The 24,033-nt window shown below is 42.5% G+C and overlaps 2 protein-coding genes across 3 annotated transcripts; both read right to left on the bottom strand.

The window, feature by feature from the left end:
* Positions 1-724: 724 nt before the first annotated feature.
* LOC120035381 lies at positions 725-1,920 on the bottom strand (the record flags this gene model as incomplete). The annotated part of the gene is made up of 3 exons (XM_038982146.1): positions 1,682-1,920; positions 1,121-1,450; positions 725-1,003 (listed from the first exon to the last, which is right to left on the bottom strand). Coding segments are annotated over exons 1-3 (736 nt in total), but the record flags the coding sequence as incomplete, so codon positions are not given.
* A 17,698-nt stretch (positions 1,921-19,618) lies between these two features.
* LOC120035382 lies at positions 19,619-22,844 on the bottom strand. 2 transcript variants are annotated; one of them, XM_038982147.1, is made up of 5 exons: positions 22,702-22,844; positions 22,142-22,471; positions 21,030-21,080; positions 20,463-20,591; positions 19,619-20,159 (listed from the first exon to the last, which is right to left on the bottom strand). In XM_038982147.1, exons 1-5 carry the CDS (start codon positions 22,826-22,828, stop codon positions 20,119-20,121), a joined length of 678 nt encoding a protein of 225 aa, XP_038838075.1. In that variant the 5' UTR covers positions 22,829-22,844; the 3' UTR covers positions 19,619-20,118. The 2 variants fall into 2 exon arrangements, with proteins under 2 accessions (XP_038838075.1, XP_038838076.1); XM_038982148.1 differs by lacking the exon at positions 21,030-21,080 and having other exon boundaries at positions 19,620-20,159.
* Between the last annotated feature and the right edge of the window lie 1,189 nt (positions 22,845-24,033).

Genomic DNA, 24,033 nt, shown 5'->3' with positions numbered 1-24,033 from the left:
GAGAGAAGAGGGTAGAGGAGAAAGGAGGGGAGAGAGTAGAGGAGAGAGTAGAGGAGAGAGTAGAGGAGAGAGTAGAGGAGAGAGGAGAGGAGAGAGGAGAGGAGAGGAGAGAGGATAGCAGAGGGGAGGAGAGAGGAGAGAGGAGAGTAGAGTAGGAGAGAGGAGATGAGAGAAGAGAGTAGATTAGTGGAAAGAGGAGAAAAGAGGAGAGTAGAGGAGTGATGAGGAGAGAGGAGGGTAGAGGAGAAAGGAGAGTAGTGAAGAGAGGAGTGGAGAGTAGAGGAGAGAGGAGAGGAGAAAGGAGAGGAGAGGAGAGGAGAGAGGAGAGAGGAGAGAGGAAAGGAGAGAGGAGAGAGGATTAGAGAGAAGTAGAGAAGAGAGTAGAGGGGAGAAAAGAGTAGAGGAGAGGAGAGGAGAGGAGAGGAGAGGAGAGGAGAGGAGAGAAGAGAAGAGAAGAGAAGAGGGAGAGGAGAGGAGAGTAGAGGAGAGGAGATAAGAGAGGAGACAGGATGGAAGAGGAGAGAGGAGTGTAGAGGAAAGAGGAGGAGGAGAGAGGAGAGGAGAAAGGAGAGAGAAGAGTAGGAGAGTAGAGAGGAGATTTCATATCAAATTAATCATTAATCACTAATATCAGGAGAATGAATCAGGTTTGATATTCAACTTTAATATCATCACAGATCTTGTGAACTTATTCATATTCTAGGAGCATAACAAGAACACATACCTGAGAATGTGGAGGTGAAGGTAAAGGAGATCTTCACGTTTCCCTTTTCAGTCAGCGTGCACGTCCACTTCCTGTTGTTGTCCTCCCTCTGGAGTGTCACAGTCAGAGTGATGTCACAGGGAGAACGCTGTGTGACCTGGACATTAGTACCTGTTTCAGGCACCCAGCTGAGACTAACTCCTAAGTTGTACCTTTCACGTCCCTTATAGGTGAGCAGAGAACACCGTAACGTCATATCTACATTAGGCTTCAGATCTGTCACTGGTGGGGTAGAGGAGACTGAGAAAGAGACAAAGGTATACAGTACTTGTTGGCTGTTTTCACATAGCATATGATAATTAACAACACACTTGTACACAGTGACATTTAAACTCTGATTTAAACAGTAATACTCACTGGTTAGAACAGACAGAAGAACATGAGCATCCTCTCTTTGTTGTGGTCCAGTCTCTGTAAGGAACTGTCGACAAGTGTAGAGTCCAGCATCCTCAGCTCTGACATCACTAACATGTAGAGAACAGTCAGACCCTAAACTCAGTCTGTCTGCTCTCTCTGTCATCTCAACTTTGATCTTCCCAAATTCAACTACTTCAATAGTACCAGTAGATACATCTCTGGTATAGAGCCATGTAGTTGAGGAACAGTCTGGATTAACCACATTGTTACACGGCAGACTGACATCATCTCCCACTCTGGAGAACATAGAGAGAGTTTCTCCACTGACACCTGACAAGAACATAATATCAGGTCATTATTTTGAATACAGATTAGAATAGAGATGGCGACCATTAATATACTTAAAAGGTATGCTTTTCACATAAATGGAGTCACCATATCCACCGAATGTCACAACAAAAATGTTTACTCAACCAAAGAAATTCTACAATATGAATATATATATTGTTTTCTGAGATGGATAGTTTGCATGTTATTCTCTAAATATTGCACTGGTCTCACCTGTTAGCAGATATAAAAGGGACCCAAACAGTCCCAAAACAGCCATTTTAACCATTGTCCTCTCCCTCACTCTCTCCTTTGCTTCTCTCTCTGTCGGAGTGTCTCTGCACAACAAGTTTCTCACCATACACTACTCACTGGGCACATACGTCAATTCAATGTCTATTCCACATTGGTTCAACGCAATTTTGTTGAAATATTGTGGAAACAATGTTGATTCATCCAGTGTGTGCCAAGAGGGAAGTTTCTCTATCACCATAGCGTAATTTCCTTGTGGTGATGTGGGGGACAGTTTCTCCACTGACACCTGACAAGAACATAATATCAGGTCATTATTTTCACTCTGGAGAACATAGTTTCTCCACTGACACCTGGAAGGAGTATGACATCAGATAATTATTAACTGGTAATACAGATTACATTATATTTCATAGGTATTCTTATTGATATTCTTCAGTGTGAATAATAGTGTAATATACTGTTTATTATACAATAGTGAAGACAAGAGTAAACAGATACACAACAGAAATGTCATCATTATATTAATTAAAATGTAAACTGAACTAGTTTGGCCGTGTGAAATAAATGTGTTTTATGATCTCTAATGACATATTCTTACTCTCTCTCCTCTGTCTTACCTGTTAGCAGGTACAAAACGGTCACGAGCAGTCCCCAAAATGAATGATGGATGTCAGCCATGATCCTCTCTCTCTCTCCTCTGTTTCTGTCTCTCCTCTGTCAGAGTGTCTCAGCACTACAAGTTTCTCCTCTGTCAGAGTGTCTCAGCGCTACAAGTTTCTCCTCTGTCAGAGTGTCTCAGCGCTACAAGTCTCTCCTCTGTCAGAGTGTCTCAGCACTACAAGTTTCTCCTCTGTCAGAGTGTCTCAGCACTACAAGTTTCTCCTCTGTCAGAGTGTCTCAGCACTACAAGTTTCTCCTCTGTTTGAGTGTCTCAGCACTACAAGTTTCTCCTCTGTCAGAGTGTCTCAGCACTACAAGTTTCTCCTCTGTCAGAGTGTCTCAGCACTACAAGTTACTCCTCTGTCAGAGTGTCTCAGCACTACAAGTTTCTCCTCTGTCAGAGTGTCTCAGCACTACAAGTTTGTCCTCTGTCAGTGTGTCTCAGCACTACAAGTTTCTCCTCTGTCAGAGTGTCTCAGCGCTACAAGTTTCTCCTCTGTCAGAGTGTCTCAGCGCTACAAGTCTCTCCTCTGTCAGAGTGTCTCAGCACTACAAGTTTCTCCTCTGTCAGAGTGTCTCAGCACTACAAGTTTCTCCTCTGTCAGAGTGTCTCAGCACTACAAGTTTCTCCTCTGTTTGAGTGTCTCAGCACTACAAGTTTCTCCTCTGTCAGAGTGTCTCAGCACTACAAGTTTCTCCTCTGTCAGAGTGTCTCAGCACTACAAGTTACTCCTCTGTCAGAGTGTCTCAGCACTACAAGTTTCTCCTCTGTCAGAGTGTCTCAGCACTACAAGTTTGTCCTCTGTCAGTGTGTCTCAGCACTACAAGTTTCTCCTCTGTCAGAGTGTCTCAGCACTACAAGTTTCTCCTCTGTCAGAGTGTCTCAGCACTACAAGTTACTCCTCTGTCAGAGTGTCTCAGCACTACAAGTTTCTCCTCTGTCAGAGTGTCTCAGCACTACAAGTTTCTCCTCTGTCAGAGTGTCTCAGCACTACAAGTTTCTCCTCTGTCAGTGTGTCTCAGCACTACAAGTTTCTCCTCTGTCAGAGTGTCTCAGCACTACAAGTTTCTCCTCTGTCAGAGTGTCTCAGCACTACAAGTTTCTCCTCTGTCAGAGTGTCTCAGCACTACAAGTTTCTCCTCTGTCAGAGTGTCTCAGCACTACAAGTTTCTCCTCTGTCAGAGTGTCTCAGCACTACACGTTTCTCCTCTGTCAGAGTGTCTCAGCGCTACAAGTTTCTCCTCTGTCAGAGTGTCTCAGCACTACAAGTTTCTCCTCTGTCAGAGTGTCTCAGCACTACAAGTTTCTCCTCTGTCAGAGTGTCTCAGCACTATGAGTTTCTCCTCTGTCAGAGTGTCTCAGCACTATGAGTTTCTCACCATACAGCAGCATCTCTACTCACCACTATAGCATCACTTCCTCAACGTAGTCATGGTTTTTATCTAGTTTCTGACACCTTGGTGAGAATCCTCCAGCTCACCAGCAGTTGAAGGCCTTCTTCACATGTATGAGAGTCTGTATTAGTGATGCAGGGATATGGCATTAATGTGCTCATATTCAAGTGGCGATTGGTGCCGTTTACTTGGATGACTGTCATTCATATTCCAGTCACCCAGCTCAGTGTAACATTGATACGTTTAGGCTACTACGTGATACTAGAATGAATAAACCCCTGATCACATGCAAATACAGGTCAATTTCCTCGTAGCCATAAACAAACAGCATGATCACTTTGCTTGTTAATTCCTTCTCACATCAACACTCTCCTCCTCTCACCTTTTCCCTTCATTTGTGGGATCCAGTGCAGAACACATCAGCTGTCTGTGACCAGGCAACTAAACCTTTCCAAGCCAAACCTTCATATCATAACCGCTAACCACATCCCTCTTTTTGAGCCATGTGTTTTAGTAGAGCTACACTAGCCTACTCAAACATACAACTAAACACAACCCTGCCAAGAGGCACTGCTTCTTGACACAATGTGCACCAATGTGTCTGAGGAATCACTGTACACATGGCGACCGTGTCAGCCTGCATTGCGCCCGGCTCGCCACAGGAGTAGCTAGAGTGCGATGAGACAAGGACAACCCGGGACACCACACCCTCCCCTAACTATCTAAATAGTTTACAGGACGGAAATATGTCAAGTGACAAAGTCAAGTGACATAGTCAACACGTCAACATGACATATCAGTGGAATCAAGTCTCTTGTCTCTCCAGGATTGGAAGTCATTCAGAGACTCTGCTGCCACATCATTGGCACTTCCTACAACTTCCTCCCAAGACCTTCAGAGTGCTCCTGTACTACCACCAGTCCTCTGAACAAGTGTCTAACCCCGACACAGAGACAGTATGATCTGAGTTCAATGTAACAAGCTGTACCACCACCTGTCCTCTGAACAAGTGTCTAACCCCGACACAGAGACAGTATGATCTGAGTTCAATGTAACAAGCTGTACCACCACCTGTCCTCTGAACAAGTGTCTAACCCCGACACAGAGACAGTATGATCTGAGTTCAATGTAACAAGCTGTACCACCACCTGTCCTCTGAACAAGTGTCTAACCCCGACACAGAGACATTATGATCTGAGTTCAATGTAACAAGCTGTACCACCACCTGTCCTCTGAACAAGTGTCTAACCCCGACACAGAGACAGTATGATCTGAGTTCAATGTAACAAGCTGTACCACCACCAGTCCTCTGAACAAGTGTCTAACCCCGACACAGAGACAGTATGATCTGAGTTCAATGTAACAAGCTGTAACACCACCAGTCCCCTTTTCCACCATAATTTGCAATTAAATTCATTAAAAATCCTACAATGTGATTGTCTGGATTTTCTTTTCTAATTTTGTCTGTTGAAATGCACCTATGATGAAAATTACAGGCCTCATCTTTTTAAGTGGGAGAACTTGCACAATTGGTGGCTGACTAAATACTTTTTTGCCCCACTGTATGTATGTCTGCAACTGGTTCTCTTTGTGGTTATTTCAGCTCAGACCACTTCTGTTTTTCTGTTGCTGAGCAGAGAAAGAAATAGAGAAGGAGAGAGGAGAGAGGAGAGAGGAGAATAGAGCAGGGCAGATGAGAAGAGAGTACAGTGGAAAGCAGAGAAGAGGAAAGAAGATGAGAGGAGAGTAGAACAGAGTAGAGGAGAGAGTAGAGAGGAGAAGAGGGTAGAGGGGAGAAGAGAGTAGAGAGGAGAGGAGGAGAGAGGAGAAGAGAGGAGAGAATAGGGTAGAGGAAAGAGGAGAAGAGGGTAGAAGGGAGAAGTAAGTAGAGAGGAGAGGAGGAGAGAGGAGAGGAAAAGAGGGGAGAGAGGAGAGTAGGAGAGAGGAAAGGAGAGTAGGAGAGAGGAAAGAGGAGAATAGAGGAGAGGAGAGAGTAGAGAGCAGAGGAGAGTATAGGAGAGTGGAGAGGAGAGGAGGAGAATAGAGGAGAGGAGGAGAATAGAGGAGAGAGGAGAGAGAGGAGAGGGGAGAGTAGAGGGGAGAGTAGAGGAGAGAGTAGAGAGCAGAGGAGAGTATAGGAGAGTGGAGGGGAGAGGAGAAGAGAAGAGAAGAGTTGTGGAGAGTAGCGGAGAGTAGAGAGAGGAAAGCAGAGAAGAGGAGAGAGGAAAGCAGAGAAGAGAGGAAAGAAGAGGAGAATAGAGGAGAATTGAGGATAGTAGAGGATAGTAGAGGAGAGTAGAGGAGAGTGGTGAAAAGAGAAGAGGAGAGAGCAGAGTAGAGGAGAGTAGAGGAGAGAGGAGAGTAGAGGAGAGAGGAGAGTAGAGGAGAGAGGAGAGCAAAGGAGAGAGGAGAGCAGACGAGAGAGGAGAGTAGAGGAGAGAAGCGGAGAGAAGAAGAGAGGAGAGAAGAGGAGAGTAGAGGAGAGTTGAAGAGAGAGATGAGGAGAGAGGAGAGTTGAGGAGAGTAGAGTAGAGGAGAGCGGAGAGTAGAGGAGAGAGAAGAGTAGAGAGAGGAGAGAAGAGGATAGAGCAGGAGGGAGAGAAAGAGAGAGAGGAGAGGAGATTTGAGGAGAGAGGAGAGGAGAGGAGAGAGGAGAGACAAGAGTAGAGGAGAGAGTAGAGGAGAGTAGAGGAGAGGAGAGCAGAGGAGAGAGAGGAGAGCAGAGGATAGGTGAGAGGAGAGAGGAGAGTAGAGTAGAGGAGAGTAGAGGAGAGAGAGGAGGAGAGAGGAGAGTAGAGGACAGAGGAGAGTAGAGGAGAGAGTAGAGGACAGAGTAGAGGAGAGTAGAGGAGTGGAGAGTAGAGGAGAGAGAGGAGAGAGGAAAGAAGAGGAGAGAGGAGAATAGAGGGGAGGAGAGAGAGTAGAGGAGAGGAGAGAGAGTAGAGGAGAGGAGAGAGAGTAGAGGAGAGGAGAGAGGAGAGTATGACTCCGGTAGTCCAGGCTGTACATGTGAAGTGAACCACTGGATCTCACAGGCCACTGAGATGTGTTTTTAATGATGATTACTAGATGGATAAGGTAGTGTGTACATAGAGCACAATAGCAACATATATTAGCTTTGCTCATAAAACATATTTGTTATTGACAGTTGTGGCTGCTTTGCGTGATGTATTGTTGTCTTTACCTTCTTGCCCTTTGTGCTGTTGTCTGTGCACAAAAATGCTTATACCATGTTTTGTGCTGCTACCATGTTGTGTTGCTACCATGTTGTCATGTTGTGTTGCTACCATGTTGTCATGTTGTGTTGCTACCATGTTGTGCCACCATGTTGTCATATTGTGTTGCTACCATGTTGTCATGTTGTGTTGCTACCATGTTGTCATGTTGTTTTGCCACCATGTTGTCATGTTGTGTTGCTAGCATGTTGTGTTGCTACCATGTTGTCATGTTGTGTTGCTACCATGTTGTCATGTTGTTTTGCCACCATGTTGTCATGTTGTGTTGCTACCATGTTGGCATGTTGTGATGCTACCATGTTGTCATGTTGTGTTGCTACCATGTTGTCATGTTGTGTTGCTACCATGTTGTCATGTTGTTTTGCCACCATGTTGTCATGTTGTGTTGCTAGCATGTTGTGTTGCTACCATGTTGTCATGTTGTGTTGCTACCATGTTGTCATGTTGTTTTGCCACCATGTTGTCATGTTGTGTTGCTACCATGTTGGCATGTTGTGATGCTACCATGTTGTCATGTTGTGTTGCTACCATGTTGTCATGTTGTGATGCTACCATGTTGTCATGTTGTGTTGCTACCATGTTGTCATGTTGTTTTGCCACCATGTTGTCATGTGATGCTACCATGTTGTCATGTTGTGTTGCTACCATGTTGTCATGTTGTGTTGCTACCATGTTGTCATGTTGTGTTGCTACCATGTTGTTTTGCCACCATGTTGTCATGTTGTGTTGCTACCATGTTGTTTTACCACCATGTTGTCATGTTGTGTTGCTACCATGTTGTTTTACCACCATGTTATCATGTTGTGTTGCTACCATGTTGTGTTGTCACCATGTTGTCATGTTGTGTTGCTACCATGTTGTCATGTTGTGTTGCCACCATGTTGTCATGTTGTGTTGCTACAATGTTGTCATGTTGTGTTGCCACCATGTTGTCATGTTGTGTTGCTACCATGTTGTTTTACCACCTTGTTGTCATGTTGTGTTGCTACCATGTTGTCATGTTATGTTGCTACCATGTTGTTTTGCCACCATGTTGTCATGTTGTGTTGCTACCATGTTGTCATGTTGTGTTGCTACCATGCCGTCTTGTCATATGTTGCTGCCTTGCTATGTTGTTGTCTTAGGTCTCTCTTTATGTAGTGTTGTCTCTTGTCGTGATGAGTGTTTTGTCCTTATATATTTATTACTTATATATTTATTACTTATATATTTATTACTTATATATTTATTACTTATATTTATTTCTTCATTTTTTCATCCCAGCCCGTCCGCACAGGAGGTCTTCTGCCTTTTGGTAGGCCGTCATTGTAAATAAGAATGTATTCCTAACTGACTTGCCTAGTTAAATAAAGGTTAAATAAAATAAATATTCCTATACCAGCTTATAGAAGCAGCACAACTGTGTTTGTAGCTACAAGGTCAATAAAGGATCTGAGAAAGGTTGTCACGACTTCCCCCGAAGTCAGCTCCTCTCCTTGTTCGGGCGACGTTCGGCGGTCGACTTCACCGGCCTTCTAGCCATCGCCGCTCCATTTTTCATTGTTCCATTTGTTTTGTCTTGTTCCCCGCACACCTGGCTCACATTCCCTAATTACATTGTGTATATATATTCCTCTGTTCCCCCCATGTTCTTGTGTGGAATTGTTTGTTTGTTACGTGTAGTTGGCATCAGGCTGGTTTGCGCCGGGTCTGTGTTTGGCCCGTGTGTTTAGTTTATTTGTACCGTTCGTGTACTTAGGCCGTTATTTGCTGTTTTCATTGGGTATGAATAAAGTGCACCTATTATCACCCATCTCTGCTCTCCTGCACCTGACTTGCCTTCAACCAGTAGCGCACATCGTGACAATGGTTATGCGTTTACAAACTAAATATGCAAACCATTTCCTCTAAAGGCTGATATCCCACCTTGGTAATGGAGGGGATTTCAATTGTTAGAGAGGTGAATGTAACTGCAACCGAACATGTACAGTGGGGCAAAAAAGTATTTAGTCAGCCACCAATTGTGCAAGTTCTCCCACTTAAAAAGATGAGAGAAGCCTGTAATTTTCATCACAGGTACACTTCAACTATGACAGACAAAATGAGAAAAAAATATCCAGAAAATCACATTGTAGGATTTTTAATGAATTTATTTGCAAATTATGGTGGAAAATATGTATTTGGTCAATAACAAAAGTTTATCTCAATACTTATACTAAATACTAACTAATAACTAATATACTAATCTAGCACTGTCGATAATTACCCAGACTGATTGTAACCAGGGCCTGTCCCTACCCCACGTCCTCCTTCTGCACTGCCAGGATCCACCGTGAACGCCTCCCTGCCATCGTATCCAGGACCTGCCACTCACCGTGACAGAAGCAGGTCAGTGGTCAAAAACACAGGCTCCATCCCAGAACTCGTTCCTCCCTGACCTCCCTTTCCTGAAGCTGCTTTTTATTGGATTTGAGTTCATGTACAGAGACAGACAGAAGTTCAATATAAACAAAGTGCAGATATGTTATGTTTGAATCATGATCTTATGCCTATCATTGTTAATAATGCTCACTGCTTTTACAATGTGGAATTACATTTTAGGTGTGGTGATGTAAAGGCATATTTCCATCTCTGTATGGGCAGCAGTTATATTCTACCCTACTCTGATAAAGGTATTTATAGGTTCTGTCTTGTCCCTCCAGCCCAGAGAGGAGTCCCATCACCAGGCCTTGGACAGCTGCACCATGCCCCTGCTGGGTAGTACCAGTGATTTGGTGTTGTTCCTATCTGTTTAGTACAACTTTTGATGACCCACTGTTCATATATTAAGGCAGATTCTACCTGTTTGTGTATAACATCACATTGTATGTTTCTGCATATGTACCAATATGTTCTATACCTGTCAAGGACTGAACTGGACATCCAATCACGTTCCTGTAATAGCAGGGTATATTCCTCATACCAGCTTATAGAAGCAGCACATAACTGTGTTAGCAGTGAAAATGTATAAACATTATAGATTTGTGAATTGTTTTGTGTTTACAAACTAAAAATGTCCTCCTTTTTATCAAAATACTTCCTCTAAAGGCTGATATCCCACCTTGGTAATTGAGGGAATTTCAATTGTTAGAGAGGTAAATGTAACTGAAACCAAACATGAAACTCTATAAACATGAGAATGAATATGAATGTCGATGTCTCCAACTGGTCCTTCTTTCAGTGGTTATTTCAGCTCAGACCACTTCTGTTTTTCTGAGGCTGAGCAGAGAGAAAAAGAGGTCATTACACTTCACCCTAAAAATAACATAGCTAGTAATTTCACGCTTTCGAAATAATACAAATAAATATTCAAATCAAATCAAACGTTAGTAGTCACATGCGCCGAATACAACAGGTGTAGACCTTACAGTGAAATGCTGAATACAACAGGTAGACCTTACAGTGAAATGCTGAATACAACAAGTGTAGACCTTACTGTGAAATGCTGAATACAACAGGTGTAGACCTTACTGTGAAAATGCTGAATACAACAGGTGTAGACCTTACTGTGAAATGCTGAATACAACAGGTGTAGACCTTACTGTGAAATGCTTACTTACAAGCCCTTAACCAACAGTGCAGTTCAGTAAAGAGTTAAGAAATTATTTACCAAATAAACTAAAGTTAAAAATAATAAAAGTAACACAATAAAATAACAATAACGAGGCTATATACAGGGGGTACCGGTAACGATTCAATAAAGGGGGATTAAGGTTAGTAGAGGTGATCAGGCCTACCACTGATGTGTCCTCAGCAAACTTAATGATGTTGTTGGAGTCGTGTTTGGCCACTCTGTCATAGGTGAACAGGGAGTACAGGAGAGGACTAAGCACACACCCCTGAGTGGCTCCAGTGTTGAGGATCATCATGGCAGACGTGTTGTTGCCTACCCTTACCACCTGGGGGCGGCCCATCAGGAAGTCCAGGATCCAGTTGCAGAGTGAGGTGTTTAGTTCCAGGGTCCTTAGCTTATTGATGAGCTTTGAGGGCACTATGGTGTTGAACGCTGACCTGTAGTCAATGAATAGCATTCTCACATAGGTGTTCCTTTTGTCCAGGTGGGAAAGGGCAGTGTGGAGTGCGATTGAGATTGCGTCAAATGCGGCTCTGTTGGGGCGGTATGCGAATTGGAGTGGGTCTAGGGTGTCCAGGATGCTGCTGTTGATGTGACCCATGACCAGGCTTTCAAAGCACTTCATGGCTACCGACGTCAGTGCTGCGGGCGGTAATTATTTTGCCAATTTACCTTTGCTTCCTTGGGCACAGGAACTATGGTGGTCTGCTTGAAACATGTTAGTATTACAGACTCAGTCAAGGAGAGGTTGAATATGTCAGTGAAGACACTTGCCAGACGGTCAGTGCATGCTTTGAGTACACGTCCTGGTAATATGTCTGGCCCCGCGGCTTTGTGAATGTTGACCTGTTTAAAGGGGTTGTTTACATCGGCTACCAAGAGTTGTTATCATACAGTTGTCCGGAATTCTGGTGCTCTTATGCATGCTTCAGTGTTGCTTGCCTCGAACTGAGCATAAAAGGCATTTAGCTCGTCTGCTAGGCTCGCGTCACTAGACAGCTCACAGCTGGGTTTCCCTTCGTAGTCCGTAATAGTTTTCAGACGAGCGTCAGAGCCGGTGTAGTAGGATTCAATCTTAATCCTGTATGGACGCTGTTTGATGGTTCGTCTGAGGGCGTAGCGGGATTTCTTATAAGTGTCCGGATTGGTGTCCGCTCCTTGAAAGCGACAGCTCTGGTCTTGAGCTCGATGCAGATTTTGCCTGTAATCCATGGCTTCTGGTTGGGATATGTACGCACGGTCACTGTGGGGACGACGTCGTCGATGCACTTATTGATGAAGACGATGACTGAGGTGGTATACTCCTCAATGCCATTGGATGAATCCCGGAACATATTCCAGTCTGTGCTAGCAAAACAGTCCTGTAGCATAGCATCCGCGACATCTGACCACTTCCGTATTGAGCGAGTCACTGGTACTTCCTGCTTTAGTTTTGCTTGTAAGTAGGAACCAGGAGGATATAATTACGGTCAGATTTGCCAAATGGAGGACGAGGGAGAGCTTTGTATGTGTCTCTGTGTGTGGAGTAAAGGTGGTCTAGAGTTGTTTTTCCTCTGGTTGGACATGTGACATGCTGGTAGAAATGAGGTAAAACAGATTTAAGTTTGCCTGCATTAAAGTCCCTGGCCACTAGAAGCGCCTTTTCTTGATTAGCATTTTCTTGTTTGTTTATAGCCTTATACAGCTGGTTGAGTGCCGTATTAGTAAAGCATCGGTTTGTGGTGCTAAATAGACGGCAATGAATAATCTTGGTAGATAGTGTGGTCTACAGCTTATCATGAGTTACTCTACCTCAGGTGAGCAATACCTCGAGACTTCTTTAATATTAGACATCGCACACCAGCTGTTATTGACAAATAGACACACACCCCGCCCCTCGTCTTACCAGAAGTAGCTTCTCTGTCCTGCCGATGCATGGAAATCCCGCCAGCTGTATATTGTCCGTGTCGTCGTTCAGCCACGACTCGGTGAAACATAAAATATTAGTTTTTAATATCCCGTTGGTAGGATAATCTTGATCGTAGATCATCCATTTTGTTTTCCAATGATTACACGTTGGCCAATAGAACGGATGGCAGTGGGGGTTTACTGACTCATCTATGAATTCTCAGAAGGCAGCCTGACCTCCGCCCCATTTTTCTCCGTCTTTTCTTCACGCAAATTACAAGTTTGGGCCCGTTCACGATAAAGCAGTATATCCTTCACGTCGGACTCGTTAAAGAAAAAATCTTTGTCCTGTTCGAGTTGAGTAATCACTGCTCTGATGTCCAGAAGTTTGCGCTCATAAGAGATGGGACAAGCAACATTATATACAAAATAAGGAAATAAAGAAGGTACAAACAAAGCGAAAAACAAACAAAATAACACAGTTGGTTAGGAGCACATAAAACGGCAGGCTTCCCCTCCGGCGACATTGTTCAAATATTGAGATGCATTTGCATTTTGCAACTCAACAACATAGAAAGTAGAATATATTAAGCTTGGTATATATGATGTATTTGTAACAGTAAAATTGAAATATTTCCTTGTCTTTCACAGTCTCCCTGTCCACAACAGTGACAGATCTAAAGCCTGATGGAACAGTGACAGATCTAAAGCCTGATGGAACAGTGACAGATCTAAAGCCTGATGGAACAGTGACAGATCTAAAGCCTGATGGAACAGTGACAGATCTAAAGCCTGATGGAACAGTGACAGATCTAAAGCCTGATGGAACAGTGACAGATCTAAAGCCTGATGGAACAGTGACAGATCTAAAGCCTGATGGAACAGTGACATTAAGGTGCTCTCTACTCACTTTTGACGGAAGGTGTAACTCACACATCATTAGTGGTGTTACACTGAGCTGGTGGATGAGACAAGTACTGATCTGCAGGACGACTCCAGATATCAGGTCACACAACATTCTCTGTGTCATCACTGTGACAATCCAGAGGGAGGACAACAACAGGAAGTGGACACGTCAGCTGACTGAAGGAGGAAAAGTGAAGACCTCCATTGACTTCACCTCCATGTTCTCAGGAAGGTATGTATTCTTGTTATAATTTGGAAATAAAGTTAACAAGATTTGTAATGACATTAAAGTGAATGTCAAACCTGATCCTTTCTCCTGATATCAGTGATTAGTGAACAATCATACTGCTCTCTACTGTATGTGTCTGATGATGATGAGTTATTTAAAAATTAACTTAGAGAATATTCTTCTCCTAGTATCAGTCTACTCTTAGTATATGGCTACATTTCATTCCATTTTTTTTCTTCCTTTCCTTCTTCCCTTATTCACTCCCCTTCATAGATCTCAGACGGGTGGACGTAAGGAGTTGTTCCGTCTAGTTTTCCGACACATTTCTTTCACATATCCAATCCTACCAGAGTTAAAGAGGGCAAAAGGGAGGGAACATTCACATCCCACAGGAATGAAACACAGCCTTTACCTTTGTTGGAACTTCAAATGCTATCAGCAGTAAACTGGTGATTTTATCATGGGTGACTGAGGTGTAACACTGTGCTTCATTTCTACCATAACCCCTGACCTCTGACCCCTGGGTTAACCCGACAGTACCCCATGCCAGAGAGCAGGATCCACAACTACATGTATCAGCTCTGCAGGTCTCTGGACCACATACACAAGTAATCACAGATGAGCATTAGGAGAGCAGGCTCCCTTCTGATGTGTGTGTGTGTGTGTGTGTGTGTGTGTGTGTGTGTGTGTGTGTGTGTGTGTGTGTGTGTGTGTGTGTGTGTGTGTGTGTGTGTGTGTGTGTGTGTGTGTGTGTGTGTGTGTGTGTGTGTGTGTGTGTGTGTCAAGGGTCAGTTCAGTACATTTTTCTGACATGTAACTTCTCTCCCCACAGTCATGGTCTCTTCCACCGGGACGTCAAACCAGAGAACATTCAGATTAAGGTGAGACAGATTCCCATAGACAGAGATGTATTGAGTTTGGAGGAGAACTCTACTGAACCTACCATGGTGGCACTAAGAATGCCATGACAAACACTCACAGTCACTTTGTATTCAGTCACTGTTTTATGAAAATGGATGTTCAGTGAAATGTTTCTTTATCATTTAAAAGCCACACATTCCAGCCTTCATCAGCAAGCTTCATACAGTACCTGGTGTTAGGACAGTATAACACACACTCAGTAGTAGTATTCTGTGTCTTCTCCCCTCAACAGAAGGACACTCTGAAGCTGGGGGACTTTGGCTCGTGTTAGAGTGTTTACTCCCGCCCTACACAGAGTAAATCTCTACACGTTGGTACACAACCCCAGAGTGCCTCGTAACAGACGGACACTACTCTCACAAGATGGACGTCTGGAGCACCGGCTGTGTCTTCTACAAGATCATCAGGTAATGATTCATTATGTATTAATGGGGTAGTAGTATCTCTTCCACTGTAGTACAGGTGTGTCTTTGAGAGCTGTAGCCTCCAGTGTTGTGTCTTCAAGATCATAAGGAACCAAACCAATCACGTTATACTCTGACAGACGTACCAGTGAGTTTCACCACTAGGTGGTGCCATGTAGCTAGTTAAAGGGAAGTAGGATCCTCTATTTGTCCCTAGTCCCTATTTGTTGGACACTGTGTAACCCATAGCATTATAATGATTCAATGATCATTACAGTTCTGTGGTGTAACTTATATCCACCCTCTTGGTTTGACCTCTGTATGACCCCCCCCCTCCTCTTCCTGCAGCCTCTGGCATCTCTGTTTCCATATCAAACCAGTTGTATTTTCAGAATATTCTCCAAGAATATAGTTCATTTGGCTAGTTAAGCTCTGAATATCAGCTACCCAACTTTATCAGCAGTTATCCTGAGCCTAGTTAAAATGTGTTTACACAGCGGGAAATGCAGAAATATTTTATTTTTCACTATAATCATCTGGTCAAACATTGATGCATACAGATATGAAACCACTGATCATGACAATTTAGCCCACGGGGGGAAACTTCTGTTCAGCAGAGTAACCTGATTGTCATTCCATATTGTCCATTTTACTTAGACCTGTCCTGTTTTTAGGATATACCGTTTGTTAACATGTCAGTGCATTTTCTATTTGATTGGGAGCCATTTAGGTCAGAATATTTGTTCAGAGAAACCTGCATGATGTAAAAAGTGTCCATCTCATAATATTGTCACACATTTAATCTCCAGCCTGCAGGTATAGAAAAGGCCACACTCTTTCTGCCATGTCCGATATCTGTTACATGATTTATGTTTGATTATTTTTGTATGTTATTGTATTTTACCCAGCCTTGTTCTCCCCAATTAGATCTTGTCTCATCGCTGCAACTCCCCAACGGGCTCGGGAGAGGCGAAGGTGGAATCATGCGTCCTCTGAAACATGACCCGCCTAACCACGCTCCTTAATTATGGCTGGGGGCAGTATTGAGTAGCTTGGATGAATAAGGTGCCCAGAGTAAACTGCCTGCTACTCAGTTCCAGAAGCTAAGATATGCATATTATTAGTATATTTGGATAGAAAACACTCTGAAGTTTCTAAAACTGTTTGAATGATGTCTGTGAGTATAACAGAAATTCAACCAGGATGTGGGAAATCTGAGGTTTGTCGTTTTTCAACTCATTCCCTATTGAAGATACAGTGGGATATTGGTCATGTTGCACTTCCTAAGGCTTCCACCAGATGTGAACAGTCTTTAGAACCTTGTCTGATGCTTCTACTGTGAAGTGGGGGCTCATAAGGTATGTTCAAGCCAGGTGTCTGGCAGAGTGCCATAAGCTCGTGACGCTCGTTCATGTGAGAGCGAGCTCTGTTCCATTGCATTTCTACAGACAAAGGAATTCTCCGGTTGGAACATTATTGAAAATGTATGTTAAAAACATCATAAAGATTGATTCTATACTTCGTTTGACATGTTTCTACGGACTGTAACGGAACTTTTTGACTTTTCGTCTGCTCGTGCGTCATGAATTTGGATTTGTGAACTGAACGGGCTAACAAAAGGAGGTATTTGGACATAAAGATGAACTTTATCGAACAAATCAAACATTTATTGTGGAACTGGGATTCCTAGGAGTGCATTCTGATGAAGATCATCAAAGGTAAGTGAATATTTATAATGCAATTTCTGACTTCTGTTGACTCCAACATGGCGGATATCTGTTTGGGTTGTTTTGGTCTCTGAGCGCCGTACTCAGATTATTGCATGGTTTGCTTTTTCCGTAAAGTTTTTTTGAAATCTGACACAGCGGTTGCATTAAGGAGAAGTGTATCTAAAGTTCCATGTATAACACTTGTATTTTCATCAACATTTATGATGAGTATTTCTGTAAATTGATGTGGCACTATAAATATGAACTTTATCGAACAAAACATACATGTATTGTGTAACATGAAGTCCTATGAGTGTCATCTGATGAAGATCATCAAAGGTTAGTGATTAATTCTATCTCTATTTCAGATTTTTGTGACTTCTCTCTTTGGCTGGAAAAATGGCTGTGTTTTCCTGTGATTTTGCGGTGACCTAACATAATCGTTTGTGGTGCTTTTGCTGTAAAGCCTATTTGAAATCGGACACTGTGGTGGGATTAACAAGAAGTGTATCTTTAAAATGGTGTGAAATACTTGTATGTTTGAGGAATTTTAATTATGAGATTTCTGTTCTTTGAATTTGGCGCCCTGCACTTTCACTGGCTGTTTTCATATCGATCCTGTTAGTAGGATCTCAGCCCAGAGAGGTTTTTAACACCCGCCAGTTTAAGTCGGAAGCCAGCCGCACCAATGTCTCGGAGGAAACACTGTTCAACGACCGGGGTCAGCCTGCAGGCACCCAGCCCGCCACAAAAATTATAGATTTCTTAATCCATTTTGAATTCAGGCTTTATCACAACAAAATATGGAATAAGTCAAGGGGTATGAACACTTTCTGAAGGCACTGTACATGTAGTCTACCATTCATGTTAACCTTTTGTACTTCAGACTTCTCTCTTTCTTTGTACATTTCTGCTTGTCTGGTTAACGCTGACATATTTTCTGCTAAACAATATGAGTAAACAAACACTCTGCATCTCCTCTCTGGTCCTGTCAGGTCCCCCACTAAACCAGACTCCATCCCCTCTCTGGTCCTGTTGAGTCCCATACTAAACCACCCCTCATCCCCTCTCTCGTCCTGCCAGGTCCCATACTAAACCACCCCTCATCCCCTCTCTCGTCCTGCCAGGTCCCATACTAAACCACCCCTCATCCCCTCTCTCGTCCTGCCAGGTCCCATACTAAACCACCCCTCATCCCCTCTCTCATCCTGCCAGGTCCCATACTAAACCACCCCTCATCCTCTATCTGGTCCTGGCTGGTTCTCTTCCACTAAACCAGGTCCTACATCCTCTTCCTGGTTCTTTCAGGTTCTCCACTTAACCAGATCCTCCCTGTGACTGTAGGAGTGGCTGTGGGAGCAGTTGTGTGTTGTCTTTATAGTACGCAGAAGGAGAACATGTACATACTGACATTCATCATTTTTCTTTGACTTTAATGGAGTGCAATAATAACACAGTAATACACATGGAGACAGTTGTTCCCCTGTATCAATTATTCAGTTATTTGTTTTCAGAGAATCAACTGATAACAGCATTGTGAGTAACATAAACATGTCATTGACACATTGTGACTAAACAGTTAGTGTTTTATACTATTGTAGTAAAATAACTAAGAGGTTCCACTATAATTCTATTGTTTTGAATCCATTACCTTTGTTATTAATGTATGAAGAGTCTGAATGCAGTAAACCACTCCACCCCACCAACCAATGAGGACAAGGTTAGTGCATCAATATCCTAATGGAAGTTGAAACATGATTCATATGAAACATCATTTGACCCAGTTGTTATCCTGCAATCAGACTCATGTCCAGTTTCAATGATTCACGTTTCAATAACAATTCTGACCCTTGTAGAGTCAACCTGCTGACAGAATCACCTATGCCTCCATTGACCACTTCAATCAAAACCCTCCTCAGAGAGTTGATGTAAGTGAAGCTATACTGAACATATTGTAATGGTATCACTCTCCCTCCTATACACTGTTTACAGCCTTTACTTTGGTGTGACCTTGTGCGTGTTGTCTCTGTTGGTCCAAGGTGAAGATGCGATGACCTATGCCTCTGTTATTTTCTTTCAGTATGTAGCACAATAGCAGCTTCTTAGAAAAACATATTTTAGCTTTGCTGATAACAGTTTTTTTCCTTCATTACTCATGTTGAAAATGATTTTGACTAAAGTCAGAACTGATTAACTCCTTTCAAAGAGGTCCAAAACATTGTATTACCTGTTGGGGTTTAATTCAGTCATTTACTGTCTTCGCCAGTAGGAGGCAGTATAATTCTCAACTGTGAGATATACTCCCTGTGTCACGTTTACTCCCTGCTCCCCCTCTCCGGCGCTCGTTGTTGCCAGTGTGGTGATTATTGCGCACACCTGTCACCATCGTTACTTCTTGCTTCTCGTCTCCCAGCGTCTGTGTTACACCCTGCTAGCTAAGCTATAGCCTAGTTCTCTCTTTCCGTATTGAATATCTTTTCATTTTGTTCCACTAAGAGGCAGCTGCCACAATGAAGCAGGATATTTATTCTGAAACTAAATGAAAATCAAAGATTGTGTTTCAGTGTCTTGCCAAGGCTGCACTGTAGCATCTTCTCATAGACGCTAAACCATTAATGGACAGGGGCTTTGACCTGCTTCATTTCTGACCTGGGCCGGTGCACCCCTCCTTAGACAACCTGGAGGTCATACCGATACCAAACTTGATGTGGACACCTGTTTAACGTAGCGTGATACAGCCTCCAGATGTTTGGATTACAGGCAGCACCACTACGCCTGGCAAGAACAGGTAAAGGTGATAAATGGAGTAGTCTGTGACTAGGCTAAAGTCATTTGCAACGTAGGCTAAAGTCATTTGCAATGTCAACGGGAAGAACTGGTGGCTATGGTAAGCAAGGCCTTCAAGTGCTTAAAATTCTTTATTTTGTCATATAAATTCTGAGTAGACTTTCAGAAAGAGGACAGACACATCTATCTTTGCTGCTGACTAGAAGAAGGTTGTAAATGAAATAAGGTCAATGTATTCATGCTTTACCTGACATTGTGGAAGGGTAGCCTGAAAAACACCTGTAGCAGTTTGAAATACTGTATTTTTATTAGTTTATTTAAAAACAGTTTTAGTAATTAATATACATTTTAGAAGAAGCATTGTGCTCAGTTTAAGTCTGCTTAGGACACAAATGATTAATTAAACAATACCAAGGAATTTCTCCATGCTAACGTCATTAACAATGGACAGAAAAAATTAAACACATCAGCCAAGGTTTGCTGATATTTGAATCGCTACTACATAAAGGTGTATAAAGAGATACTATAATATAAGAACACAACTACGAATTAATACATCTTCCACTCTATGCACTAAAATATATAAACATCAACTTTAAAAACATTTATAATGTCCTCTGTTTCTGAATCAATAAAGCTCCAGACAGTTTGAAAGTCTTAGTCCAGTACAGGGAGAAGAGGAACAAGGGGTCATTCCTCCAGGACATGAACCTCAATACCAGAGGCTTCTTCTATACAGAGAACAAAACAACATGTGTCACCATTCATTCTATAGCAGACCATAAAGATGAACTAGTTAATAGGATTAGAGGAACAAGATGAGAATATTCAATGACTATTTATGACCTGTTTCAGTTCACACATCTGAAGATCAGAATGTGAATGTAATGTGTTGTTTGCTCCATGTGTTCTATAGATTGATGGAACCATTCATAATGTTTAGGTCTATACAGTCCTATCAGATCTGTGAACTCTGATGTTGTGGGAGGAGTTAGGAACCTAAATGGAACTGGACCAATGCCTGTGAGTCTCACCTGCTTGTGGGGGCAGAGCCTTGGGTGGGCGGTTCCTCCTTGTGTGAATAGTGACTATGGCAGCCATGATGGTCAGTGTCACAAAGAGCATGATGTGACTGATGGGCAACTTAACAGTATTACTGGTACCTGGACAATGAGACAGACAGTGATTAAACACAGTCAATCATTTAGATTGATTTAAAGTAAAGTTTGAAGACCAATATCCATCAGCTTCGTCTCTGTCTGAACAACAAAGATCTAATTCAGCATTTTAATTTGTGTTTAATGGATTATGATTGTTCACACCATCCACTAAATAATTGAAAGGTTATATAACAGTGTTATATAACAGTGTTAACCTGAGTGTTGGTATTTGGCATCACAGAGAAGCAGAAATTCATACAGGAAGAGAGAAGTGTGAACGGCACCACAGCCAAGTTATAAAATGGAACATGAAAGTTTAGTTTCATGTACAAATGCATGCTTTGTGTTGACCAAGGTAGTACATCTGACTTTGGCCCCATGCTGTACCACTCATACTGTCTACCATAGAACTGAGAAGGGAAACAGTATTAAATACAATACCAGCAGAAGATGGGGTTGACAAGGCTGGTCTTGCAGTAGAGGCTGTACTTCCTGGATAGTAGTGTGGTGGACAGACATATTTCAATAGTGTATATACAGTATATTATATATACATCACACGCAACTTGTAATTAGACCATGAAATTAGCCTATTAAAATGTATATCTGACTCCACATGATAAAAAGTAATATGCAAGAGAATATGGTTGAACCATGTGCAACAATTATTAGTCGTTTAGCTGACTAAGATGAAATAGTTGTCATGAGATTGGAATTCTAAATAAAAGTAACAGTTTCACGAGAGAGAGAGAGAGAGAAATGTCACTTTGGGGTGTGGGTCGTCCTACAGTAGTGGAACACAGTGACCACTTGTCATTGGTGAATAATGGTGACATCACAGTACAGTATGGATCCACTGACTCTGTGTTGCCTATAGAGTTCTTTACTGCAATCTGTTACATCTTTCTCTACTCCATTCTCTAGAGCACTAGACAAGCAGTACTTCCTATCAATATGTTTGGGGCTGTTTTTACATGACCAGTCTTATACTGTTGTGGAGTACTGCTGGTTGTCTTGATGGGAATTAGAGTAGTTACATCAGAACTGTCTGGAAACATCAAATCAAGTGTCTTTCTGGACCCAGTCTCAAACCCTGACACAGCATGGGAAAACCCAGTACCCAGGACCCAGTTCACACATCATACAGATGGGACTATTTAACCTGGGAGAGTAGAGATGACATCATCACTATCAGTGGTCTTGTCTTTAATATCTAATTCAGTAGGAGAAGAACATCCTCTTTTAGTGTATTTAAATAACCCATCATCATCATCAGACACAGCAGTAGGTTTCATATCAAATTAATCATTAATCACTAATATTATATCAGGAGAATGAATCAGGTTTGATATTCAACTTTAATATCATCACAGATCATGTGAACTTATTAATATTCTAGGAGCATAACAAGAACAAGGCTTCAGATCTGTCACTGGTGGTGTAGAGGAGACTGACAGAGACAAAGGTATACAGTACTTGTTGGCTGTTTTCACATAGCATATGATTATTAACAACACACTTGTACACAGTGACATTTAAACAGTAATACTCACTAGTTAGAATAGACAGAAGAACATGAGCATCCTCTCCATGTTGTAGTCCAGTCTCTGTAAGGTATTGTTCACAGATGTAGAATCCAGCATCCTCAGCTCTGACATCACTAACACGTAGAGAACAGTCAGACCCCACACTCAGTCTGTCAGCCATGTTGTTCAGTTGTGGTTGTTTTATCACCTTCCCTAGACTGACTCGTTCAGTGGCAGTTCTATCTCTGTTGAAGAGCCATGTAGTTGAGGAGCAGTCTGGATTAACCACATTGTTACACGGCAGACTGACATCATCTCCCACTCTGGAGAACATAGAGAGAGTTTCTCCACTGACACCTGACAAGAACATAATATCAGGTCATTATTTTGAATACAGATTAGAATAGAGATGGCGACCATTAATATACTTAAAAGGTTTTCACATAAATGGAGTCACCATATCCACCGAATGTCACAACAAAAATGTTTACTCAACCAAAGAAATTCTACAATATGAATATATATATATATTGTTTTCTGAGATGGATAGTTTGCATGTTATTCTCTAAATATCGCACTGGTCTCACCTGTTAGCAGATATAAAAGGGACCCAAGCAGTCCCAAAACAGCCATTTTAACCATTGTCCTCTCCCTCACTCTCTCCTTTGCTTCTCTCTCTGTCAGAGTGTCTCTGCACAACAAGTTTCTCACCATACACTACTCACTGGGCACATACGTCAATTCAATGTCTATTCCACATTGGTTCAACGCAATGTTGATTCATCCAGTGTGTGCCAAGAGGGAAGTTTCTCTATCACCATAGCGTAATTTCCTTGTGGTGATGTGGGGGACAGTTTCTCCACTGACACCTGACAAGAACATAATATCAGGTCATTATTTTCACTCTGGAGAACATAGTTTCTCCACTGACACCTGGAAGGAGTATGACATCAGATAATTATTAACTGGTAATACAGATGACATTATATTTCATAGGTATTCTTATTGATATTCTTCAGTGTGAATAATAGTGTAATATACTGTCTAATATACAATAGTGAAGACAAGAGTAAACAGATACACAACAGAAATGTCATCATTATATTAGTAAAATGTAAATTGAACTAGTTTGGCCGTGTGAAATAAATGTGTTTTATGATCTCTAATGACATATTCTTACTCTCTCTCCTCTGTCTTACCTGTTAGCAGGTACAAAACGGTCACAAGCAGTCCCCAAAATGAATGATGGACGTCAGCCATGATCCTCTCTCTCTCTCTCCTCTGTTTCTGTCTCTCCTCTGTCAGTGTGTCTCAGCGCTACAAGTTTCTCCTCTGTCAGAGTGTCTCAGCACTACAAGTTTCTCCTCTGTCAGAGTGTCTCAGCACTACAAGTTTCTCCTCTGTCAGAGTGTCTCAGCACTACAAGTTTCTCCTCTGTCAGAGTGTCTCAGCGCTACAAGTTTCTCCTCTGTCAGAGTGTCTCAGCACTACAAGTTTCTCCTCTGTCAGAGTGTCTCAGCACTACAAGTTTCTCCTCTGTCAGAGTGTCTCAGCACTATGAGTTTCTCCTCTGTCAGAGTGTCTCAGCACTACAAGTTTCTCCTCTGTCAGAGTGTCTCAGCACTATGAGTTTCTCCTCTGTCAGAGTGTCTCAGCACTACAAGTTTCTCCTCTGTCAGAGTGTCTCAGCACTACGAGTTTCTCCTCTGTCAGAGTGTCTCAGCGCTACAAGTTTCTCCTCTGTCAGAGTGTCTCAGCACTATGAGTTTCTCCTCTGTCAGTGTGTCTCAGCACTATGAGTTTCTCCTCTGTCAGAGTGTCTCAGCACTACAAGTTTCTCCTCTGTCAGTGTGTCTCAGCACTATGAGTTTCTCCTCTGTCAGAGTGTCTCAGCACTACAAGTTTCTCCTCTGTCAGAG

This window comes from Salvelinus namaycush, unplaced genomic scaffold (genome assembly GCF_016432855.1).
Source record: "Salvelinus namaycush isolate Seneca unplaced genomic scaffold, SaNama_1.0 Scaffold1048, whole genome shotgun sequence".
NCBI classification, from domain to species: Eukaryota; Metazoa; Chordata; class Actinopteri; order Salmoniformes; family Salmonidae; genus Salvelinus; species Salvelinus namaycush.
The sequence above is the reverse complement of the archived record's forward strand: the minus strand, read 5'-3'. Positions and strand labels throughout refer to the sequence as shown.

Excerpts from the sequence above, each read along its gene's own strand:
- LOC120035382 (XM_038982147.1), bottom strand. The coding sequence starts at position 22,828 with ATGGTGAGAAACTTGTTGTGCAGAGACACTCTGACAGAGAGAGAAGCA. Across the intron at positions 22,472-22,701 it reads CCTTTTATATCTGCTAACAG|GTGTCAGTGGAGAAACTCTC; the intron begins GTGAGACCAGTG and ends TGTTCTTGTCAG. Across the intron at positions 20,592-21,029 it reads GTCAACCCCATCTTCTGCTG|GTACCAGTAATACTGTTAAG; the intron begins GTATTGTATTTA and ends CTCATTGTCCAG.